We start from the raw sequence: 21749 nt of genomic DNA on the forward strand, positions 1-21749 counted from the left end.
GCCCTGCAGTGTGTGGGGCTGCCAATGAGCTGGCCCTCCCTGCAGGACACCCCATCTTCAGGACATCTCTCTCTTTCCCCGGGTCATCCTGCTGGGCTGCAGGCTGCCGTCCACAAGGGCACAGCTCCCCCAAGGCAGCTTTGCTATCTAGGAGCCCGATGCAGAAGACAGCTCACTGCTAAGGTGATGGAAATGCTGCTGGATGGTGTCTGTGGGCATCTGCAATGAGCCCTCTGTGTCTTTGGCTGGGAGGGGAGGGCTGAGGTCCTCCTCAGGTACACCGACATGGGGCGGGGAGTTGTTGATTTACACTTTCAGACTGGATTCGTCTGCTCTCAGCAGTGTCCAGGTTCTCCTCAGGGGAACATCTGGGTGTAATCATCCTCCCATCCTCAAAGAGCTGCCAGCACAGGGCACCTGAGCCTGGGACTGATGGACAGACTGGCTGTCCACCCTCGGCACTAAGAGACAGTCCCTTTGCCTCTCAGGACCCACAAGATTTCACTTTGATCACAGCAGATAGATTTATTTAATTATTTAATTATTACTTATTTATTTTTCCATAAAAGGACTCCTCATGTGTGGTGGGGCCACTAGAATAAGTTCAACAAAACAAAATTCTCACAGCTGTGCTCTGCAGCCAGGTTAACCAGGAGCAGCAATGTTGAAACAATCTTCATTATAACAAGTGGATTAATCGAGGATCCCCGTGTGTTGCTGTTTACCAGTTGCTGTAGGGCAGGATTTGCTCTTCTGGAATCCAGAGCAGAGTCCTTGCTGTACTGTCAGTCCCAGCTTTATACAAACCAAAGCTCAAGGAAAAGGGAGCGGCACAAAGGTTTTCCTGAAAGGACACAGGTATTGTGGTGGGTTTCTGTGAGAAATGGAGTAGGTTTGCTCAGAGAAATCTACCCTGTATTTCTCCACTTTGGACAGGCCTTTGTTCCCAGAAGAAGCAAATGTCCAACAGCAGCTTCCCCAACGAGTTCCTCCTCCTGCCATTCGCAGACACCCGCGAGCTGCAGCTCCTGCACTTCGGGCTCTTCCTGGGCATCTACCTGGCTGCCCTCCTGGGTAACGGCCTCATCCTCACAGCCGTAGCCTGCGACCACCGCCTCCACACCCCCATGTACTTCTTCCTCCTCAACCTCGCCCTCCTCGACCTGGGCTCCATCTCAACCATTGTCCCCAAAGCCATGGCCATTGCTTTGTGGGACACAAGGACCATCTCCTACTCAGGATGTGCTGCCCAGGTCTGTTTTCTCTTCTTCTTGCTTGGAGCAGAATATTCCCTTCTTACTGTCATGGCCTATGACCGCTATGTTGCTATCTGCAAGCCCCTGCACTACAGGACCTTTCTGAGCAGTAGAGCTTGTATGAAAATAGCAGCAGCTGCCTGGGGCAGTAGTTTTTTTTATTCCGTGCTACACACTGCCAATACCTTTTCCCTCCCCCTCTGCCAAGACAAGGCCCTGGACCAGTTCTTCTGTGAAATCCCCCAGATTCTCAGGCTCTCCTGCTCAGATGCCTACCTCAGAGAATTTGGGGTAATTGCGGTTAGTCTTTCTTTAGCTTTTGGGTGTTTTGTTTTCATTGTGCTGTCCTATGTGCAGACCTTTAGGGCTGTGCTGAAGATGCCCTCTGAGCAGTGCCGGCACAAAGCCTTTTCCATGTGCCTCCCTCACCTGGCCGTGGTCTCCCTGTTCATCATCACTGGCACAGTTGCCTACCTGAGGCCCCCCTCCATCTCCTCCTCATCCCTGGATCTGGTGGTGGCAGTTCTGTATTCAGTGGTGCCTCCAACACTGAACCCCCTCATCTACAGCATGAGGAACCAGGAGCTGAAGGATTCCCTGAAGAAACTGATTCTGTTGGCAGTACTTCAGCAGGACTAAGCCACCCATATTTATTCACTTTGTTGTTGTTGTTGTTGGTTGGTTGGTTGTTTTCTCAGGCAACTCTTGTGCTTTGGACATTTTTCTCTGACTACCCTGTTTGAACATGAATGTCTGGATTTGCCTCTCTCCTCCAGATGTCCAAACCCAGTCCCTCTGTCCCAGAAGCCATCTTTAAATGTACTTATGTCAGAGCTGTACTCCTTTTTCACCTCTCTGGAATAAAAGGGGATGACTTCAGTGCTGTGCCTGAAGTTTGAGACCTTTTTCCTTCTTCTGGAGTCATGAATACTCTCAAGAAATTGCACCCTAAAAGGGCCTGCTGTTAAGCTTGTGTTCTCCATGTGCGGATGAGATCATCGGGTGATTTTCTAGGGAATGTGGGCTGGACTCAGCCCTCACTTGTGTGTGCCCAGAGCCACTGGAGACGGGAATGGTCAGGACATATCTGCTTGGGACTGCCCAGCATGTGACAGGGCTCGTGTCAGATGCTGATGTCCCACTGCCCCCTGCCCAGGAGAGCACAGGGATTATTCACAGACAGCCCGTTTCTAGGGGTGGGCAGCAAATGCAGCTTCAGAATGCCACGTGGAGTCACCCAAAGGGCTAAGTGGAAAACTACCTGGGCTAATTAGGGTTCTGTAGTCCCATGAGAGGCAGCAGAGACACAGAGGTTGCAGGGAAGGGAGCCTGAGGAATGACTCATGTCCCCTTCAATGAAGAACCATAGCCGGGATCTAAGGACACACCTGAACATGGCCTGAGATACTCGAAATTCCCTGTGATTGCCCTGAACTCCTACAACAGACACAGGTCCCTGTGGAGGGGGATACATATGTACAATGACCCCCATCTGTCTGGGTTTGCTTCCCACCCCGACCCCCAGGCACCACAACCCACTCACTCCGCACAACACCACCAGCAGCAGGGCCCTGTGGGGAGTTCAGGGAGGGGGCCACGAACAGCCAGCCAGGCCAGCACAGATTCACTCACATGGGGAACAGCTCTCTGGGGAGCACAGATTCCCCTGGAGAAGGGCAGGGCACTCTGGGTGTGGTGCAGGAATGGATGAGAAGGAAAGGCCTGCTTCTGGCTGCACCAGCTCAGGGCAGGCTGCTCTGTGTGAGGAGCCCAGGGCCCGGACCCTTGTGTTGTCCTGCAGAGTTCCTGGCACAAAGGGGCTGCAGGCGGTCAGGAATTGGGATATGCTGGACAGGAGAACAGGGGCACGGGAGGAATTCTCAACTTGCATGGAGGATGACATGAGAAAGAGAAACCTCTTCTTAGGAAGAAAGCAAGTGTGCCCTCACAACCTCCTTCACACAACCGTGCTGTTCCTCTGAGTGCTGGGTGGTGGTAAGTTTTCCAATGGGATCAAAGAAGAGAAAACAAAGTGACAGCAAACAGGTTCAGCAGGTCCTCAGCACCCCAGCACAGATCCACAGTCCCATAACCTCCAGCAGCTGGCAGAGGGAAACAAAACCCATCTGAAGTTCCGTTGCTTCTTAAACAATTTCCAGCAGCTCCAGCAAGAAGTCAGTGCTGATGAGAGGTCTGTGACCCTGACAGCTGCCCTCCCTCCCCACCATGGGGTGGGCATGGAGGTCACCTGGGAGCAGCCTCAGGGCCTAGGATCTGATCCAACATGGGGAAAACACGGCCCATGGTGTGCTCACACTCCATGTTTCACCCTGCCCCCAGCGTGTTTGCACTCCCCAGTGTGAACACCCTCAGTGTGCACACTCACCCCATGAGGTGCACACACCGTAGCTATGAGTCCAGGCTCAACAAGAGGCTCTGCTCCATGGGCTCCAGGACTCAAACTAGCATGGTGTCCCACAGAAAAATTCTCAGTAAAGCTGTTGGTCGTTACAGAATCACCCAATAGTGAGGACTGGAAGAGTCCAGTCCAAGCCCTTCCCCTTCAAGCATCATTAGGTGGAGCAGGATTTCCAGGACTGCATCTACACCTTTTGAGTCTCCAAGGAAAGAGACTCCGAAACCGCTGTGGGCGGCCAGTTTCAGTGGTCATCCACCCATAGTATCACAGAATCACAGAATGGCTGAGGTTGGAAGGGACCTCTGGAGATTATCTAGTCCACCCCCCTGCTGAGCAGGATCACATAGAGCACATTGTGCAGGATGGCATCCAGGTGGGTTTTGAATATTTCCAGAGAAGGAGACTCCACAACCTCTCTGGGCAACCTGTCCCAGGGCTCTGTCACCCTCACAGTAAAGTGCCCCCCTCACAGTGAGTCAGAACCTCCTGTGCTTCAGTTTGTGCCCATCGCCTCTCATCCTCTCACTGGGCAAAACTGAAAAGAGACCAGATCCATCCTCTCAACACCCTCCCCTTAGATATTTATATACATTAATGAGGTCTCCCCTCAGTCTTCTCTTTTCCAGGATAAACAGGCCCAGTTCTCTTAGCCTGTCCTCATACAAAAGGTGCTCCAGGCCCCTCATCATCTTTGTAGCTCTCCTCTGACCTTGCTCCAGTAGTTCCATGTCCCTCTTCTACTGGGGAGCCCAGAACTGGACACAATACACCACGTGTGGCCTCACCAGGGCCACACCTCCCTCGACCTGCTTGCAACACTCTTCCGAGTGCAGGCCAAGATACCGTTGGCCTTCTTGGCCACAAGAGCACACTGCTGACTCATGGTCAGCCTGCTGTCCGCCAGGGCTCCCAGGTCCCTCTACAGAACTGCACTCCAGCAGGTCAGCCCCCAGCCTGTACTGGTGCTTGGGGTTATTCCTCCCTAGGTGCAGGACCCTGCACTTGCCTGTATTGAACTTCATGAGGTTCCTCAGCCCAACCCTCCAGCCTGTCCAGGTCCCTCTGAATGGCAGCACAGCCCTGTGGGGTATCAGCCACTCCTCCGAGCTTTGTGTCATCAACAAACTTGCTGAAAGGAAAGGAAAGAAGGAGAGAAGGTGAATCAAATGCCTTATTTTGAATAGCCAGGTGTGCACTAATCCCAGCTTATATGGGCTACAGCAATGTCTTCAGGAAGACTCTGCAACACCCAGACACACTCATTTTCCTTTTCCTCCACAGTATATTATTTGTGACTTCCTGATGCCAGCAGGGATGACCATGATCTCCTCTAACAACCCACACCTTTCATTCAATTGTTCAGACTTCCCTTTCTAGTCAAAGGAGCGAAACCCATTGTCTCAACTGAGATCCTTGGCCTAATCTGCTTCTGCACCACCTCCTGCTCCAGAAAGGTACCGTAGGTGTCAGGTCAGATTCCCCAGCCACACTGGAGGGCTTCAGCTGTCCCAGGAGTGCAGTGCCTCTCTCTGGGTGCACAACTGAATCAACTCATGCATGAAGATGCTAGGCAAATCTTTAAATGAATGGAAAAACACATTCCTGTGACTGGTGTGTAAGAAGTCTTCATTTTCAGAATTTTGAAGGTTGTCTACAAACTCTCAGGATTTCTTTTCATAGGTCTTGGAAACATGCCAACAATGTGATGAACCTTACCTTCTATGTAAATATAAATTTATACACACATTTCCAAAAAAGGATGTCCTGATGGCACTTTCAGTGCAGGGACGTCCTCAGGGACGAGTGAGAGAAATGGTGCAAGGTTGGGAGGTGTGGAACAAGTTTGTCTGCACAGTGTCAAACTTCTCCTATCTGTCCAGACCTCCTTAAGAGACTCTTAGGACTCTCTGTGTCTTAATAAGCCCAAGGTGTAGTTGCTGACAAGTTTCTCAACTTCATCTCCTGAGAGGAGACTGATGAAATCTCTCAGAAAACCCAAGTCAGAAGCCAAAGTCCAAAGTTCTACAAAGCACTGATTGGTCCCTCTGAGGGCTATTACTGACAAAGCCCCATGGACTCCTTAGAGCAGGTAATTGGAGGTCATGTTTACAGGTAGGCCAAGGCCCTGTGCAGGTGGCTTTGAGGCTGAGAAAATGCTGGCTTTGTTTAATCAAGCAGAAAGGCCATATCCTGCTGCCATCTGTGGGCAGAGATGTCCTGTCCCTCATCTGGAGCTCTGGGCTCTTCCTCGGTCAGTGGGATGTGGGTTATGCAGTGTCAAGTGAAAGACAATGGTGTGACACCTCCTGGCCTCTGTCAGGGGGAGCAAAGTGGAGACAAGCCCCATTGCTAAGAGGACAACGTGTTTCCTCCCAGGCCTTGGTGGCAGGGAGATGTGCCAAGGGTACAAGACCTTGGCTTTCTTGGCTAAGTCTCACGTTGCCAGAGCCCTTGTTCATTGCCACCACTGGCTGTCCTATATTGTCCCACACCTGTCCCTGTTTCCCTTCAGGATGCAAACATCCATCTTGCTTTCCCACCTTGCTCGCCCCTTCACATTTCTATGACTTCATTGATGTCTCTACCCTCTCCAGCTGTGCCCTGAAACACAAACCCACGGACTGACAACAGATTCCCTCCAGGTGACTTCTGATACCATAGAACATCCCTTCCACTCACTTATCTTCTCTCTCATGTCTTATCTCCAGCACCCAAGCTTCCCTTTGTGGCAGGTTTTCTCTCACATGCTGTTTCCCATGATCAAGGAAAGTTCCAACATCTCAGAAACCATCCTTCACACAGGCATCCACACCCATCAGCTTTCCTAAGGCCTGTCAGCTGACCAGACAGAAGGATCCTCACCATGATCTTCCAGGCCATGTGGCCTTCCTGCTGGCCTTTCAGCTCCTCAGATAGACACAACCAAGCCACATGTCTGCTGTTCCCCAGTCATGTACTCAGGCACAAGAGACTTGACAACCCACAGTCAAGGCAGCTTCTGCATGGGCCTTTCAGGTACTTGGGCAAAAGACATCACACAAGCACCATGCCACCCAGGTGCCTTCTGCTGGCCTGTGAGAGATGCTGGGAGGTGTGAGCCTACAAGCCCACCTGCCAGCCGGGAGGCAAGGGTTGGCCTGGCAGCTACCTCAGAAAGATGGGACCTCCCAGTCCCTTGCCCAGCCATGCTCCTGCTGCTGGCCTATCAGCTCCAGAGGCAGAAGTGACCTCACAGTCCCCACCAAAGCCAATTGCTTCCTACTGGATTCAGAGTTTCTAAGGCAAAATCAACACCCTATAGGAACATCCAAACCTGGCATCCTCCTTGGAGCCCAGCACCTAACAAGACAAAGGAAAAGTCCTTGTCATCCTCCAAGACCATACATCTCCTGATGGCCTTTCAGTTTCTCAGTGGATTGGACAGACCTATGTGCAAGCTCTGTTAGGTACTGGGGCAGGAGTGACATTGAAATAAAGATTTACACTAGCTGCATGTGAGTGGCTCCTCAGTTCCTTATGACAGCTAAAATGTCACCCTCATAGACCACCCATGTTCCTGAAGGGAGCCTATCAGGCAGAAGTGCCCTGACACCCACCTGCACAGCCATGGGCCTCCTTCTGCCTCCTGAGATCCTGAGGCACAGCTGACCTCAGCAGAGCATCCCCACCCATCTCCTCCTTGAGTCCTGTGACCTGTCCAGATCCATGTCGCCTCCCCTGCCTCCTCCAAGACCAAGTGGATGCTCCAGGTCCTTTCAAGGCCTGCCCAGCCTCATGGGGCCAAACTGCTTCAGTTTTGTGATAACAGAGCAGGAATGAGGGATTTGAGGATTAAGTGGTTAGGGTTTAGGGATTAGATCTTCCTTCCAAGTTTAGGGATTGGGCAGAAATTCAGAGGGAGGACTTGGTGTTCTGCTTTGATTATCCAGCCATTCTTTAGGGTACCGACTATTTATGATTAGGGTTTTATAATCTGCTTTCCTAAAGGAGAAGGTGTTAAGGCTGGCAATTTAATGCTAAGGGTTAAGGACTGTGGATTTTCAAGAGCCAAGTGAAATGAATACTTTCCCAGTGAGTGTTGCAGCAGCAGCAGCCTTACCTGAACCCCTCTTACTGCTTCCAAATCTTTCCTTTCTCTTAGCCAAGCCCCTATTCTCCAGATCTACCACCCTTATACCCCAGCTTTCCCCTGGCCTCCCCATATGTGTCACCCTGTTGGGAGCAGCTTTCTGATGGCCTTTATGACCTCAGAGGCTCTGCCTCCCTGCTGTTGGCCAGCCAGGGGCTGGGACAGAAGTGACCTCACAGCCAGCATCCACAGGACCACAAGGAGCTGTTGTGCTCAGGAGGCCTCTTCCCAGCCCCCCCAGGAGCAGTGGGTGCAGGGGATGCCCTGCACAATCCCTCAGGTACTCTGCCTGCCAACCAGCTCATGCTTCAGAAGGCCTCCCGCATGTCTGGACTCACATTTCCCCATGTAGCCTTTAGCAAATCCAGGGCTGAAGGAAATGGCCACCTCTGTGTGGAAAAGTGAATCAAGAACTGAATAGAAAATTTAGGAGAATATTGAGAATCTCTACAGTGAAGGAACTGGCATTGCTTCATTCAGCTGGTTTCCCAGGGGACCATACCTCCAAAGAGAAGTGACCCTGAGACTCTGTCTGTCCCACTGGACATGGTGGCCCCCTTAGGGGATAGTTTGTTGCACTTGGGGTCACTTGGATTCATCTCACCATACCCACGCTATGGGCAGTCTCATATGGACAAGGCAAGTAGTAGTCATTTAGTGTCCACAGCTGGAGGAAGAAACCACCTGTGAGAGCTGGAGCAAGAGCCCAGTGCTGGGAATGGTGGTTGTGAGGGGCTGCTCTGGGACCATTGCCCTGGGGCAGCATCTGCCAGGGTGTCCAGAGAACAAGGGCCCAGACCAGCCCCTGCTCTGCTGGTCCCCCCTGTCTCTCCCCAGAGGACAGCCTTGCATGTTGTGGACACAGGCCGGTAAAATCAACATCTCATATGTGCAGGGCACCAAAAGACAGGAATGGAATCAGTGGAATCAGCACTTCCCTACTAAATCCTGTTCCTGGGACGTCTATCCCATCTGTGTGAGCCCACAGAGAAACAAGCAAAGCAAGAAGCCTCCTTCGAGTCCATCCCTTTGCAATATACATGAGAGCAGCTTTGGGAGAAGAGCTGAGCCTTCAGGCACTGCCCTCAGCACATCCCCTTTTATGCTGCAGATGCTGGTACAGAGCCAGCTGTGTTAGAGAAGTGCCCCTGGCCTGTCCCTGCCTGTGGACACAGGACTGCCCCACAGCAGCATGGTGAGCAAGCGACAAGAGCAATCAGTCCTCACAGCAACACAACGGCTCCAAAGGAGAGCATGGGTGGTGAAGTAAAGCAGATCGGGACAGACCAAGCCCTGGCAGTGCTGCTGTGCCAGGACTCTTCTTCCCTCCACCTCTGTGCAGAGCCAAGTACACCTGCAGATCCACCACAGGTATCTGAGAAAGGATCTCAGGCAAGCAAGTCACTGCAGGATCCATCCTTTTATTTCAATACATCTTAATTGCCCTTTAAATACACCTTGTTTCAGAGCCACATGAGAAAATAGATAGATAAATAGAAGGGGAAGAGAAAAGATGTTTTTTTATGAACACATATATCACAAGTTATGCAAAAAGAAAAAAAAAAGTCTTGTCCTTTAATGAGTTATATTATGAGTGATATGCAGAAGACAGGCAGTTTATTGGTTCTGAAAAACAGTCAATCATCAGTTTCCATACTGCATCCTTCAGCTCCTGGTTCCTCATGCTGTAGATGAGGGGGTTCACTGCTGGAGGCACCACTGAGTACAGAACTGCCACCAAAAGATTCAGGGAGGAGGAGGACATGGAGGGAGGTTTCAGGTACGCAAATGCGGCAGTGCTGATGAACAGGGAGACCACGGCCAGGTGAGGGAGGCATGTGGAAAAGGCTTTGTGTCGTCCATGAAATGATGGTATCCTCAGCACAGCCCTGAAGATCTGCACATAGGACAGCACAAGGAAAGCAAAACACCCAGATGCTAAAACAGCACTAACCACAAGAAGCCCAACTTCTCTGAGGTAGGCATCTGAGCAGGAGAGCTTGAGGATCTGGGGAATTTCACAGAAGAACTGGTCCAGGGCATTGCCTTGGCAGAGGGGGAGGGAAAAGGTATTGGCAGTGTGCAGCACAGCATAGAGAAAAGTACTGCCCCAGGCAGCTGCTGCCATGTTGACACAAGTTCTGCTGTCCATTATTGTCCCATAGTGCAGGGGTTTGCAGATAGCAGTGTAGCGGTCATAGGACATGATTGTGAGAAGATAAAACTCTGCTGTGACAAATGTGACAAACATAAAGACCTGGGTGGTACAACCTCCATAGGAAATGGCCGTGGTGTCCCAGAGAAAATTGGCCATGGCTTTGGGAACAGTGGTGGTAATAGTGCCCAGGTCGAGGAGGGTGAGGTTGAGGAGGAAGAAGTACATGGGGGTGTGGAGGCGGTGGTCGCAGGCTATGGCTGTGAGGATGAGGCCGTTGCCCAGGAGGGCAGCCAGGTAGATGCCCAGGAAGAGCCCGAAGTGCAGGAGCTGCAGCTCGCGTGTGTCTGCGAATGGCAGGAGGAGGAACTCTGTGGGGAAGCTGCTGTTGGACATTTGATGCCTCTGCACATGTGGACCTGTCCATGGAGGAACAGAGAGTGACAATTTAGACTTCTCTGAGCTTAACTTATATTTCAAAGAAAGCTCCTCAGAAAGACACAGTGTCAGTTGTGAAGAGGATGTACTCCTTCCTGGAGCTTCGGGTTTTGCTGCCTAAGAGTTCCACAGGGACCAGGCAGATCTTTGGTGGACTCAGGAGCAGTCAGTACTGCCTTATAGTATCCGGTAAAGAGCACCAGAGATGGTTTTCAGGTGTCCATTTTGCTGACATAGCTTGTGCTATCTGTACAGGTGTTAAGGGAAATTAGGAGGTTCTTCACAAACGTACAAATCTATTTCACTGTAAGGTTCTACGATCTTCACTCCCTTCTAAAAACCTGATAACTCCTTATCAACCTCATAACTGTCCCTCAGAGCAGGAAAGTGAAAGCGTTCTGAGAGTGCCTTCCCTTCAGGTAGCCCCTGCCTTGGTCTTCCTTAACAATAGAAGCCCCAGAGATGCTGTGGGGGTTCTGTGGAGCTGTGAGCAGCCTGTTCAGTGCTGTGGTTTAATCCAGCTAATATCTAAGCACTACACAGCGATTTGCTCATCCTCCCCCCTCCGTCTCTGGGATGGGGGAGAGAAACAGGAAAATGAAGCCTGTGGGTTGAGATAAAAACAGGTTATTAAGACAGGGAAAATAATAATAATAAGGATAATAGCACTACTACTACTAATGTGTACAAAACAAGTGATGTACAATGCTGTACACATGGACCGATGCCCAGACTATCCCCAAGCAACCAGCCCCCCCACCCCGGCTAGCCACCCCTATATATTGTTTAGCATGACGTCAGATGGTATGGAATACCCCTTTGGCCAGTTTGGGTCAGCTGTCCTGGGTCTGTCCCCTCCCAGCTCCTGCTGCACCCCCAGCCTGCCCGCTGGCAGGACAGAGCGAGAAGCCGAAAAGTCCTTGACTTAGTGTAAGCACTACTCTGCAACAATTAATACATCAGTGTGTTATCAAGGCTATTCTCATCCCAATCCAAAACATAGCACCCTACGAGCTACTAGGAGGAAAATTAACTCTATCCTAGCTGAAACCAGGACACCCGGGAAGTAGACTCCCACCATCAGCAGGACCCTGCCCTGTCCTGCCTTGCTCCGGGGACTCGTTCCACCCACAGCTTCTCCCGCAGCACCCTGGGCAGCTCCCCAGGCAGGCTGAGTGCTGAGCCTGGCAGGCAGCAGAGGCCCTGCCCCAGCACACAGCCCCTGGGTCACAGCAGGGACCCTGCTCTGCACCACAGCCCTGGCCACCCCTGCCTGCACCCCAGCTGTGTAGCCTGCGGCCAACCCCGCGAGAAGGAACCCTCATGTCCTGTTCTTCTGACAGAATAGGTACGTAATTATTGATCCAGGGAACATCCCTGTCCTCCACACTATAGAAGCCAGCAAGCCCCTGTGACTTGACCTATCGGCTGTGGGAAGTGGCAGCTGTAGAAGAACCCTCTAGGATACTGTATCTGCCTGCTCTCCCACGGACCCTTACCATGTTAGAGCTCCATGTTACAGCTGTGAAGATTTCTCCCGCAGTGAGCTCTCAGCAGCCCCCCTCCACACTGCCTTTAACATCTCCCTCCCTTCTCTCAGCCGCCCTTGTCCCCTGCACGCAGTGCCCCCAGCCCTGCTGCGCTGTGCAGAGGAGCTGCTCCTGCAGCACCCTGGGCAGCTCCCTGGGCAGGCTGAGTGCTGAGCCTGGCAGGCGGCAGAGGCCCTGCCCCAGCACACAGCCCCTGGGGCACAGCAGGGACCCTGCTCTGCACCACAGCCCTGGCCACCCCTGCCTGCACCCTGCCTGCACAGCCTGCAGCCAGCCCAGTGAGAAGGAACCCTTCCTGTCCCTCTGAAATCTTTAGAAGGTAATCATTGGTACAAGGAATATCCCCATCCTCTGCACTAGAGATGCCAGGGCAGCCCCTGTGACAAGTCCTCTCAGCCACGGGAAGAGGCAGCTCTAGAAGTACCCTCTAGGATACTGCATCTGCCTGCCCTCACACAGACACTTACCCTGTTCAGGGCTGGGAAGATTTCTCCCGCAGTGAGCTCTCAGCAGCCCCCCTCCACACTGCCTTTAACATCTCCCTCCCTTTTCTCAGCCGCCCTTGTCCCCCCCCGTAGGCCGTGCCCCCAGCCCTGCTGCGCTGTGCAGAGGAGCTGCTCCTGGGCAGAGCTGTCTCTCTGCAGCGCTGCCCGCTTGCCAGGAGCTCCTCTTGGTCCCAGGAGCCCGGCCCAGCTCAGCAGCACAGGGAGCTCTTGACACGAGGGAACTCCAGGGAACTGATTTTGAATCAGGCTGAAGCAATCCCTGATGTTCGCTCTCAGCTGGGGAGAGACAGCTACTTCCAGCAGTGTCATTTCTCCTGTCAGGAGAAGTTTCATCAAAGAATCACCTTGTCCTCTTCCACTTTTAGGTAAGACACCCAGAGTGTGACTGACAGGAATCACATTTTCCCAAGTTGAGGGAAGTGATCACAGTGAGTCAACTGATGCATCTCATTCTGAGTTCAATGACCTAGGGCTGAAATGGGGCCCAGAACCTTCCATATCAGCCACAAACCCACACAATTTGGGATTTCTCTCGCCTCTGTTCAGATATGTACAAAATACTCTAGGCTAAGCTCCCTCGGTAATTACAGGAGACAGAGAAGAGCAGTGAATTGTTCAAATGCAAACACCATTTGACATTTGAGGTGCCATACGTTGCCCAGGTTAGCATTCATTAGAACTTCAGAGATTGGGAATATAGGGATTGGCATTTTGTCAGTGTCTACTGCCTAAAAATGTTGCCTTCCTTTGTGCCTTGTCACTAACCTGGGAGCTGTCCCTTGGCAGTTCGCTAAATCATATAAACCTCCCCTATAACATCTCTCTCTCCTTCCCAAAACTGGGAGAAAATTAAGTCAACTAAAATTAAAGTCAATTCCCTTGAGGGTAAAGGGGCCTTACAGAGACATCTTGATAGATTTGAATGGTGGTCAGTCGCCTACCATTTAACATTTAACAAGAACTAATGCCAGATTCTGCACATCAGACTGCGTATTCCTGGATGTACATATAGACTGGGGACAAGTGGATGGAGCATAACCCTGAAGAAGGGGATCTGGGGGATGTGGTTCATGGTAAATTCAGGATGAGTACGGGGTGTTCAGGCTCCACTCCATCCCTGGGAAGGCGATAGAGCAGCTCCTCCTGGAACCCATTTCCAGGCTTGGAAGGACAAGAAAATCATCCCGAGCAGTTGGGACATCTTCATGTAGGGGAAGCCACATCTAATCACTTTGGGCATGAAATGTCCATGATGAAATGACTGGCCTGGCAGATGAGAGTAGAGCAGTGCATATAGATCTACTCTGACTTCAGGAAGGTTTTGTTGTGGATTAACCTGGAAGTAGCTAAGCACCACACAGCAGCTAGCTTGGTCCTCCCACCCAGTGGGTCTAAAAGTGAGAAAACTTGTGGGCTGAGATAAAGACAGTTTAATAAGTAAAGCAAGAGCTGTGCACACTTGCAAAGTAAAATAAAATAAAATAAAATAAAATAAAATAAAATAAAATAAAATAAAATAAAATAAAATAAAATAAAATAAAATAAAATAAAATAAAATAAAATAAAATAAAATAAAATAAAATAAAATAAAATAAAATAAAATAATAAAAAGAATTCCTTATTCACTATTTGCCCTTGATGAACAGAAGTTTAGCCATTTGTAGGAAAACCGTGTTTCATCAAGTGTAACCATTAGTTGCAAAGGAAGATGCAGTATTACCCAATATTCCTCACACCATGAATAAAAGAAAAATACAGATTTTTTTTAGTGTTTCTTCAACAGCTCTATAAATGCCTATCTTTTAATTTATGTCTCAGTTCAGCATAAAAGACATATCAGCTTAGTAGAGCAAATCCAGAGCATGGCCACAAAATCATTCAGAGGGCTGGAGCAGGTCTGTTATGAAGAGAGGCTGGGAAAATTGGGGTTTGTCAAGATGGAAAGGAGAAGGGCCTGAGGAGACCTTACAGCAACCTTCCAGTACCTAAAGGGGGCCTACAGGAAAGCTGGGGAGGGACACTTTATCAGGGAATTTGGTGACAGGACAAGGGGTAATGGCTATAAAATTAAAAGAGGGTAGTTTTAGATTAGATATTAGACATTCACTTAGTGCTGACCCATGTAAGCACAGCATCAAGAGTTTCTATTTCTCATACTGCCCCCCGTGACATGTGGGTTGAGAGTGTGCAAGACATTGTGATGGGACACAGCCAGAAGAGCTGACCCAAAGTGATCAAATTGATACTCCTCACCATCCAGCACCCTGTGCAGCCCACCACCCCACTACCAAAAGCATGCCATGCACACCAAGTACACCTCCTGTGAAGAGTGGCTGAGAGAGTTGGGATTGCTTAGTATCGAGAAGACAAGACTCCATGAGAAATTATTGTAGCCTTCCAGTACTTAAATGGGACTTGCCCATGTGTGTAGTGAGAGGAGAGGAGACTCGAGGAGAGGAGACTCGAGGAGAGGAGACTCGAGGAGACTCGAGGAGAGGAGACTCGAGGAGAGGAGACTCGAGGAGAGGAGACTCGAGGAGAGGAGACTCGAGGAGAGGAGAGGAGACTCGAGGAGACTCGAGGAGACTCGAGGAGAGGAGACTCGAGGAGACTCGAGGAGAGGAGACTCGAGGAGAGGAGAGGAGAGGAGAGGAGAGGAGACTCGAGGAGAGGAGAGGAGAGGAGAGGAGAGGAGAGGAGAGGAGAGGAGAGGAGAGGAGAGGAGAGGAGAGGAGAGGAGAGGAGAGGAGAGGAGAGGAGAGGAGAGGAGAGGAGAGGAGAGGAGAGGAGAGGAGAGGAGAGGAGAGGAGAGGAGAGGAGAGGAGAGGAGAGGAGAGGAGAGGAGAGGAGAGGAGAGGAGAGGAGAGGAGAGGAGAGGAGAGGAGAGGAGAGGAGAGGAGAGGAGAGGAGAGGAGAGGAGAGGAGAGGAGAGGAGAGGAGAGGAGAGGAGAGGAGAGGAGAGGAGAGGAGAGGAGAGGAGAGGAGAGGAGAGGAGAGGAGAGGAGAGGAGAGGAGAGGAGAGGAGAGGAGAGGAGAGGAGAGGAGAGGAGAGGAGAGGAGAGGAGAGGAGAGGAGAGGAGAGGAGAGGAGAGGAGAGGAGAGGAGAGGAGAGGAGAGGAGAGGAGAGGAGAGGAGAGGAGAGGAGAGGAGAGGAGAGGAGAGGAGAGGAGAGGAGAGTTCATTTGGAAGGGACCTTCAAAGATCATCTAGTCCAACTGCCTGATCTCTCCAGGGCTAAACAAAAGTTACAGCATATTAATGAGGGCAATGTCCAAATGCTTCTTGAACACTGACAGGCCTGGAACAAGAACCGGGTCTCAAGGAAGCCTGTTCCAGTGTTTGACCACCCTCACAGTACAGAAAATGTTTCGTGCTGTCCACTCTGATTATTCCCTGGTGCAGATATGTTCCATTCCCACAAGTTCTGTGATCAGTTACCAGGGAGAAAAGATCGTCACCTCCCTCTCCACTTCCCCTCCTCATGAAGTTGCTGAGAGCAATGAGGTCACCCCTCATACTTCTTTTCTCCAGACTAGACAACCCGAAGTGTCCTCAGCCTCTCCTGATAGGACATCCCCTGTTACCAGTATTCCCCCCTTTCCCTTGGTTTCCCAACTGACAAGGTTCCTGGTCAGATAACCTTGCTGGAAGAAATATTTTCTCTGTCTCCCGTGCTCCCACCAGTCAGTGTGACTGACCAGGTCTGGCTCCCTCATTGTCTCCTTTATCACTTGTTGGTCAGGTTTGTGTCCCTGGCTGTGTTGTGATTTATCCCCAGGAGGTAGCCAAGCACCTCACAGAAGCTCTCTCCCTCCCCATTCTTAACAGAACAAAGAACAGAAGAAAAATAGGAGAAAGATGTCAATCAGTTTGATTAAAAGTTGTTTCCTCTAGAGTCCTGGGAATTCGTCAACAGCTCCCTGTGCTGCTGAGCTGGGCCGGGCTCCTGGGCCCAAGGGGAGCTCCTGGCAAGCGGGAAGCGCTGCAGAGAGACAGCTCTGCCCACGAGCAGCTCCTCTGCACAGCGCAGCAGGGCTGGGGGCACGGCCTACGGGGGGGGACAAGGGCGGCTGAGAGAAGGGAGGGAGATGTTAAAGGCAGCGTGGAGGGGGGATGGTGAGAGCTCACTGCAGGAGAAATCTTCCCAGCCCTGAACAGGGTAAGTGTCTGTGTGAGGGCAGGCAGATGCAGTATCCTAGAGGGTACTTCTAGAGCTGCCTCTTCCCGTGGCTGAGAGGACTTGTCACAGGGGCTGCCCTGGCATCTCTAGTGCAGAGGATGGGGATATTCCTTGTACCAGTGATTACCTTCTAAAGATTTCAGAGGGACAGGAAGGGTTCCTTCTCACTGTGCTGGCTGCAGGCTGTGCAGGCAGGGTGCAGGCAGGGGTGCCCAGGGCTGTGGTGCAGAGCAGGGTCCCTGCTGTGCCCCAGGGGCTGTGTGCTGGGGCAGGGCCTCTGCCGCCTGCCAGGCTCAGCACTCAGCCTGCCCAGGGAGATGCCCAGGGTGCTGCAGGGAAAAACTGTGGGTGGAAGGACCCCCCCCCCGATCAGGGCAGGGCAGGGCAGGGTCCTGCTGGTGCCCAGAGGCTTCCTGGGGCAGGCTGCTCACTGCTCCACAGCATCTCCAGACCATGTCAGAGGGGACTCTTCAGACAGAAGGTTAAGGCTGAGGCTGCTTGGTATGGTCTGTGCTGTCCAGAAACTGCACTTTCACCTCTCTCTGGTTTATCAGGATGGGAATGGAAACAGAGCTGTACAGAGTGGAGAAGATTTTGAGTTTCTGTCACCTTGAATTTTATGAGGAACCTCAGAAAGGGCCTTCAGCACCTGCAAGCCTTCAGAAGGCAGCAGTGTCACCTTCCCAGTTTCATCAGGGCTTGTGTGACCTGCTCTTCAGCACCTGCACACACTGAGAGGGTGCAGGGCGGAGCTGAGCACACAGCAGATGGTTCTGTGAGCACTGGCAGGGCACAGACATGGTGACAGAAAAGCAGCTCCTTGTAGGAATGGCTGCAGGCAGCAGAGATGGGCAGGGAGAAAGGGAATTGTAAAGGGAAAGCCTGCTGCAGAGGATAGACAGGCACCTCCTGCCATCCCCTGCATGGGGTATGGGGCCAATGGGTAAGTTAGCTCTTTGGGGCAGCAAGGTGGGGGCCACCCGAGACACTCAGCGTCCTGTGAAGGAGCCCCCAGGCAGGGAATTGTGTTCCTCACAGTGCACTCAAACAGCACAGGGCAGAGCACCAGCCAGGGAGCTGGAAGTATGCCATCCTGATCAGGGGAAAATGGAAGTGAGTGTGCAATGGTCAGTGAGAAACGGAGGGGATTCTGCTCAGAGACCCTGTCCTGACTGTCTGTGTGTTTTCCTCCATGGACAGGCAACCATGCCCGGAGGCATCAAATGTCCAACAGCAGCTTCCCCACAGAGTTCCTCCTCCTGCCATTCGCAGACACACGCGAGCTGCAGCTCCTGCACTTCGGGCTCTTCCTGGGCATCTACCTGGCTGCCCTCCTGGGCAACGGCCTCATCCTCACAGCCATAGCCTGCGACCACCGCCTCCACACCCCCATGTACTTCTTCCTCCTCAACCTCGCCCTCCTCGACCTGGGCACTATTACCACCACTGTTCCCAAAGCCATGGCCAATTTCCTCTGGGACACAAGAATCATCTCCTACTTGGAATGTGTTGCTCAGATTTTTTTCTTTTTCTTTTTCCTTTCAGCGGAGTTTTTTCTTCTAATAATCATGGCTTATGACCGCTACGTTGCCATCTGCAAACCCCTGCACTATGGGACAATAATGGACAGCAGAACTTGTGTCAACATGGCAGCAGCTGTCTGGGGCAGTACTTTTCTCTATGCTGTGCTGCACACTGCCAATACCTTTTCCCTCCCCCTCTGCCAAGGCAATGCCCTGGACCAGTTCTTCTGTGAAGTTCCACAGATCCTTAAGCTCTCCTGCTCAGATGCCTACCTCAGAGAGGTCGGGCTTCTTGTGGTTAGTGTCTCTTTATCCTTTGGGTGTTTTGTTTTCCTTGTGGTGTCCTATGTGCAGATCTTCAGGGCTGTGCTGAGGATCCCCTCCGTGCGTGGACGGCACAAAGCCTTTTCCACTTGCCTCCCTCACCTGGTTGTGGTCTCCCTGTTTCTTAGTACTGCCACATTTACCTACCTGAAGCCCCCCTCCATCTCTTCCTCATCCCTGAATCTTTTGGTGGCAGTTCTGTACTCGGTGGTGCCTCCAGCAGTGAACCCCCTCATCTACAGCATGAGGAACCAGGAGCTGAAGGATGCAGTTTGGAAACTGATGACTGGAGGTTTTTCGGAAGCAATAAACTGAATGCCTTCTTAATGTTACTCAGCAGAGACCTAGAAATGTTTTTTTTTTTTTCCTCCTTATTTACTTATTTATTTGCTTATTTTTACTTTGCTTTACTCCCCTTAATGTTTTCCACAAAGAAATGTAATTGTTCATCCCCTTCCTTCTTTTTATGTACCTGTTTTCTTTGACTCCAGGTCTTTGCATTTATCATGGGCCAGGCTTTCTGTGTATTTAAATAAAGGGAAGGACCATGCAGTGACTTGCTTGCCTGAGATCCTTCCTTGGAGACCTGTGGTGGAATTGCAGGGGCTGTGTGCAGAGATGGAACGTGAGAAGATTCCTGGCACAGCAGCACTGCCAGGGAACCCCAGGGCTTGATCTGTCCCAAGCTGCTCTCCCTTTCACCTCCCACGCTCTCCTTCATTGACCTTGTGTTGCTGTGAGGACTGATTGCTCTTGCCGCTTGCTCACCGTGCTGCTGTGGGGCAGTCCTGTGTCCACAGGCAGGGACAGGCCAGGGGCACTTCTCTAACACAGCTGGCTCCGTACCAGCATCTCCAGCATAAAAGGGGATGTGCTGAGGGCAGTGCCTGAAGGCTCAGCTCTTCTCCCAAAGCTTCTCCCATGGATATTGCAAAGGAGTCGACTAAAAGGAGGCTCCTGGCTTTGTTTGTTTCTCTGTGGGCTCTTGGGGATGAGATTAGCTGATCACCCAGGATCAGCTTTTAAGCAGGGAGGGCTGATTCTGGTGTTGCCTGCTGGTGCCCTGCAGCCATGGATATGGTGACTTCACCAGCCTGTGTCCACTGCACGCAGTAGGTGTGAAGGTAGGCAGGCATCTTTCTAGAGGGAAGTGGAAGCTGCCAGGAGAGCCCAGGGGATCATCAGGGACAGTGTGTGTCAAGGAGTCAGCGAGGCATGGAGCCCACAGAGCATGAGCGTGTCGAAGGCGGAGCCACCCAGAGATAAGTGCAAGATCTGGGACGGAACAGGCAAAGGAGAGCTCTGCAACTCCAACGAACACAGCAGGCATAGGGAAAGCAGTCTGGTGAGTTATTCGTTACACCTCTGGTGAAATTTCACAGACTGGATCTAGTAAATCACACCAAAACATCTCCTGCCATTGGAAATGAGTTGGACTTGGTGATCCTTGTGGGTCCCTTCCACAAGGGGAAGGTGAGGAGGTGAGGTAATTTGCAGATGGCAGCAGCAGGGGCACTGCAGACTGACCTCCACTTCTCCATTTGATGTTTTGGGGTCTGATGAGTCTGATGCTGATGAGTCTGGTTGTGTGGGAGGCCTTCTGAAGCATGAGATGCTTGGCAGGCAGAGTACCTGAGGGATTGTGCAGGGCATTCCCTGCACCCACTGCTCCTGGGTGGGCTGGGAAGAGGTCTCCTGAGCACAACAGCTCCTTGTAGCCCTGTGGATGCTGGCTGTGAGGTCACTTCTGTCCCAGCCCCTGGCTGGCCAACAGCAGGAAGGCAGAGCCTCTGAGGTCATAAAGGCCATCAGAAAGCTGCCCCCAACAGGGTGACACATTTGGGGAGGCCAGGGGAAAGCTGGGAGAATAATGGTGGGAGATTTGGGAGAGAGAAGAGGGGTTTAGCTCAGAGAAAGGGAAGATTTTCTCTTATGCTTATTCAACATTCACTGGGAAAATATTTATGTTATGTCCTGGTAATATTTCTAACTAGTAACCCGAAAATCTAGTGCTACCCTAAATGCTCTCTCTCACCCTGAAAGGCATCCACTGCTCTAATCCCCAGCCTCAAAGCCTACCTTGAAGTCAAACCCCAGACATATTACCCATGCAACAGCACAGCTTTTCCCCTAATCGTGATGTATTTCTGAAGAGCAATTTGAATTCTCTGCTGTCATATCTTACGCAATACCACCTCTATATGTATGTTATCTCCACACGTAGATGCCTCCAGAGGTTTATGTTCTTGCTGGATTGTGGTAGGCTGTGTGATAAGAAGTGCGTCTGCACACAAAAGAAAGGCCCAGGCAAGCGATAGCAGGACGAGTAATTCAGTTCATGCCCTGCCCTGGCTGCTCCCAGGCCCAGCACAGGAGAGCTTTCAGCTCAACAAGAGCCCATCTCCATGAGCCCAGAAGAGCACAAAGCACAATGGCAGGTGGGAACCCAAGGCACAGGCTCCTGCGGAACCAAGATCTTGTCCCAGCTCTTTCCAGGGCTGCCCTAGGAGGGCTGTCAGCCCAGTGTCTAGGAGGAAACCCAAGATGCATCACTGGCAGCAGCTCTCTCCATCACCATTTGGACTAAGGGGATTGCTGCCTAGGGCTGTAGGTCACCTGATGGTTGTACAAAGGGGCAAGTGCAGCAGCTGGACAAGAACCAGGGCATCAGAGTGCCCACGTAGTCAGCAACAGTAGAGGTGGGAGTGTGTGGACTCAGTGGACTTAAGTGTGTGAGTGTGTGTGAGATTGGGGTGGTGTGTGCCAGCAGCTGGAGTGGGGCTGCACCCATGGGGGCTCATATGTCCAAGTGCCTTCAGCTGGGGAGACTGGAAGCCAGGAGCTTGTCCTGGGCAGGCTGAGTGTCTGATCCCAGCTGCTGGCAGATCTACCTTGCACACACAAACATGCACGTGCGCACACAACCATTCTGTATTTCCCACTGTCAGTCCTCTGTCCTACTCAGCCAGAGAGGGGATCAGGATAAGGATGCTGCTGCTGTTTGTAGTTGTGTGAATGCTGAATGTACCTGCCTGCATTGTCCTGTGTCCTGCCATGTGTTGATGCCTACGTGATGTCTATGTAGGCTTGTGTGTGTGCCTCCCAGGAGTACACGCTCTGCCTTGCTCAGGTTGGACCGAGGGTCAGAGAGCTGCAGCAGCCTCAGGTCTCCCAGGCTGCTGGAGGGGGCTCTCTGTTGAATAGAGGTTTGTGCCTGCTGGGCACAAAACCATCTCTGTATATGACATAGAAGTGGCGAGGCTGAAAGA

General features: G+C 51.7%; 3 protein-coding genes across 3 annotated transcripts in view; 2 read left to right on the forward strand and 1 right to left on the reverse strand.

Moving 5' to 3' along the window:
* LOC308184346 (olfactory receptor 14C36-like) overlaps positions 1–21749 on the forward strand; it is a 62991-nt gene that overhangs the window by 30691 nt on the left and 10551 nt on the right. The window lies entirely within an intron of this gene.
* Positions 860–21032, forward strand: LOC308184388 (olfactory receptor 1P1-like). Its single transcript, XM_080571446.1, has 2 exons — positions 860–1892; positions 17815–21032. Exons 1-2 carry the CDS (start codon positions 960–962, stop codon positions 18793–18795), a joined length of 1914 nt encoding a protein of 637 aa, XP_080427572.1. The 5' UTR covers positions 860–959; the 3' UTR covers positions 18796–21032.
* LOC308184343 (olfactory receptor 14A16-like) lies at positions 8399–15213 on the reverse strand. Its single transcript, XM_080571399.1, has one exon. The coding sequence runs from the start codon at positions 10353–10355 to the stop codon at positions 9393–9395; it is 963 nt and encodes a 320-aa protein (XP_080427525.1). The 5' UTR covers positions 10356–15213; the 3' UTR covers positions 8399–9392.

This window comes from Anser brachyrhynchus, assembly GCF_964034855.1.
Source record: "Anser brachyrhynchus genome assembly, chromosome: 31".
In the NCBI taxonomy this organism is placed as follows: domain Eukaryota; kingdom Metazoa; phylum Chordata; class Aves; order Anseriformes; family Anatidae; genus Anser; species Anser brachyrhynchus.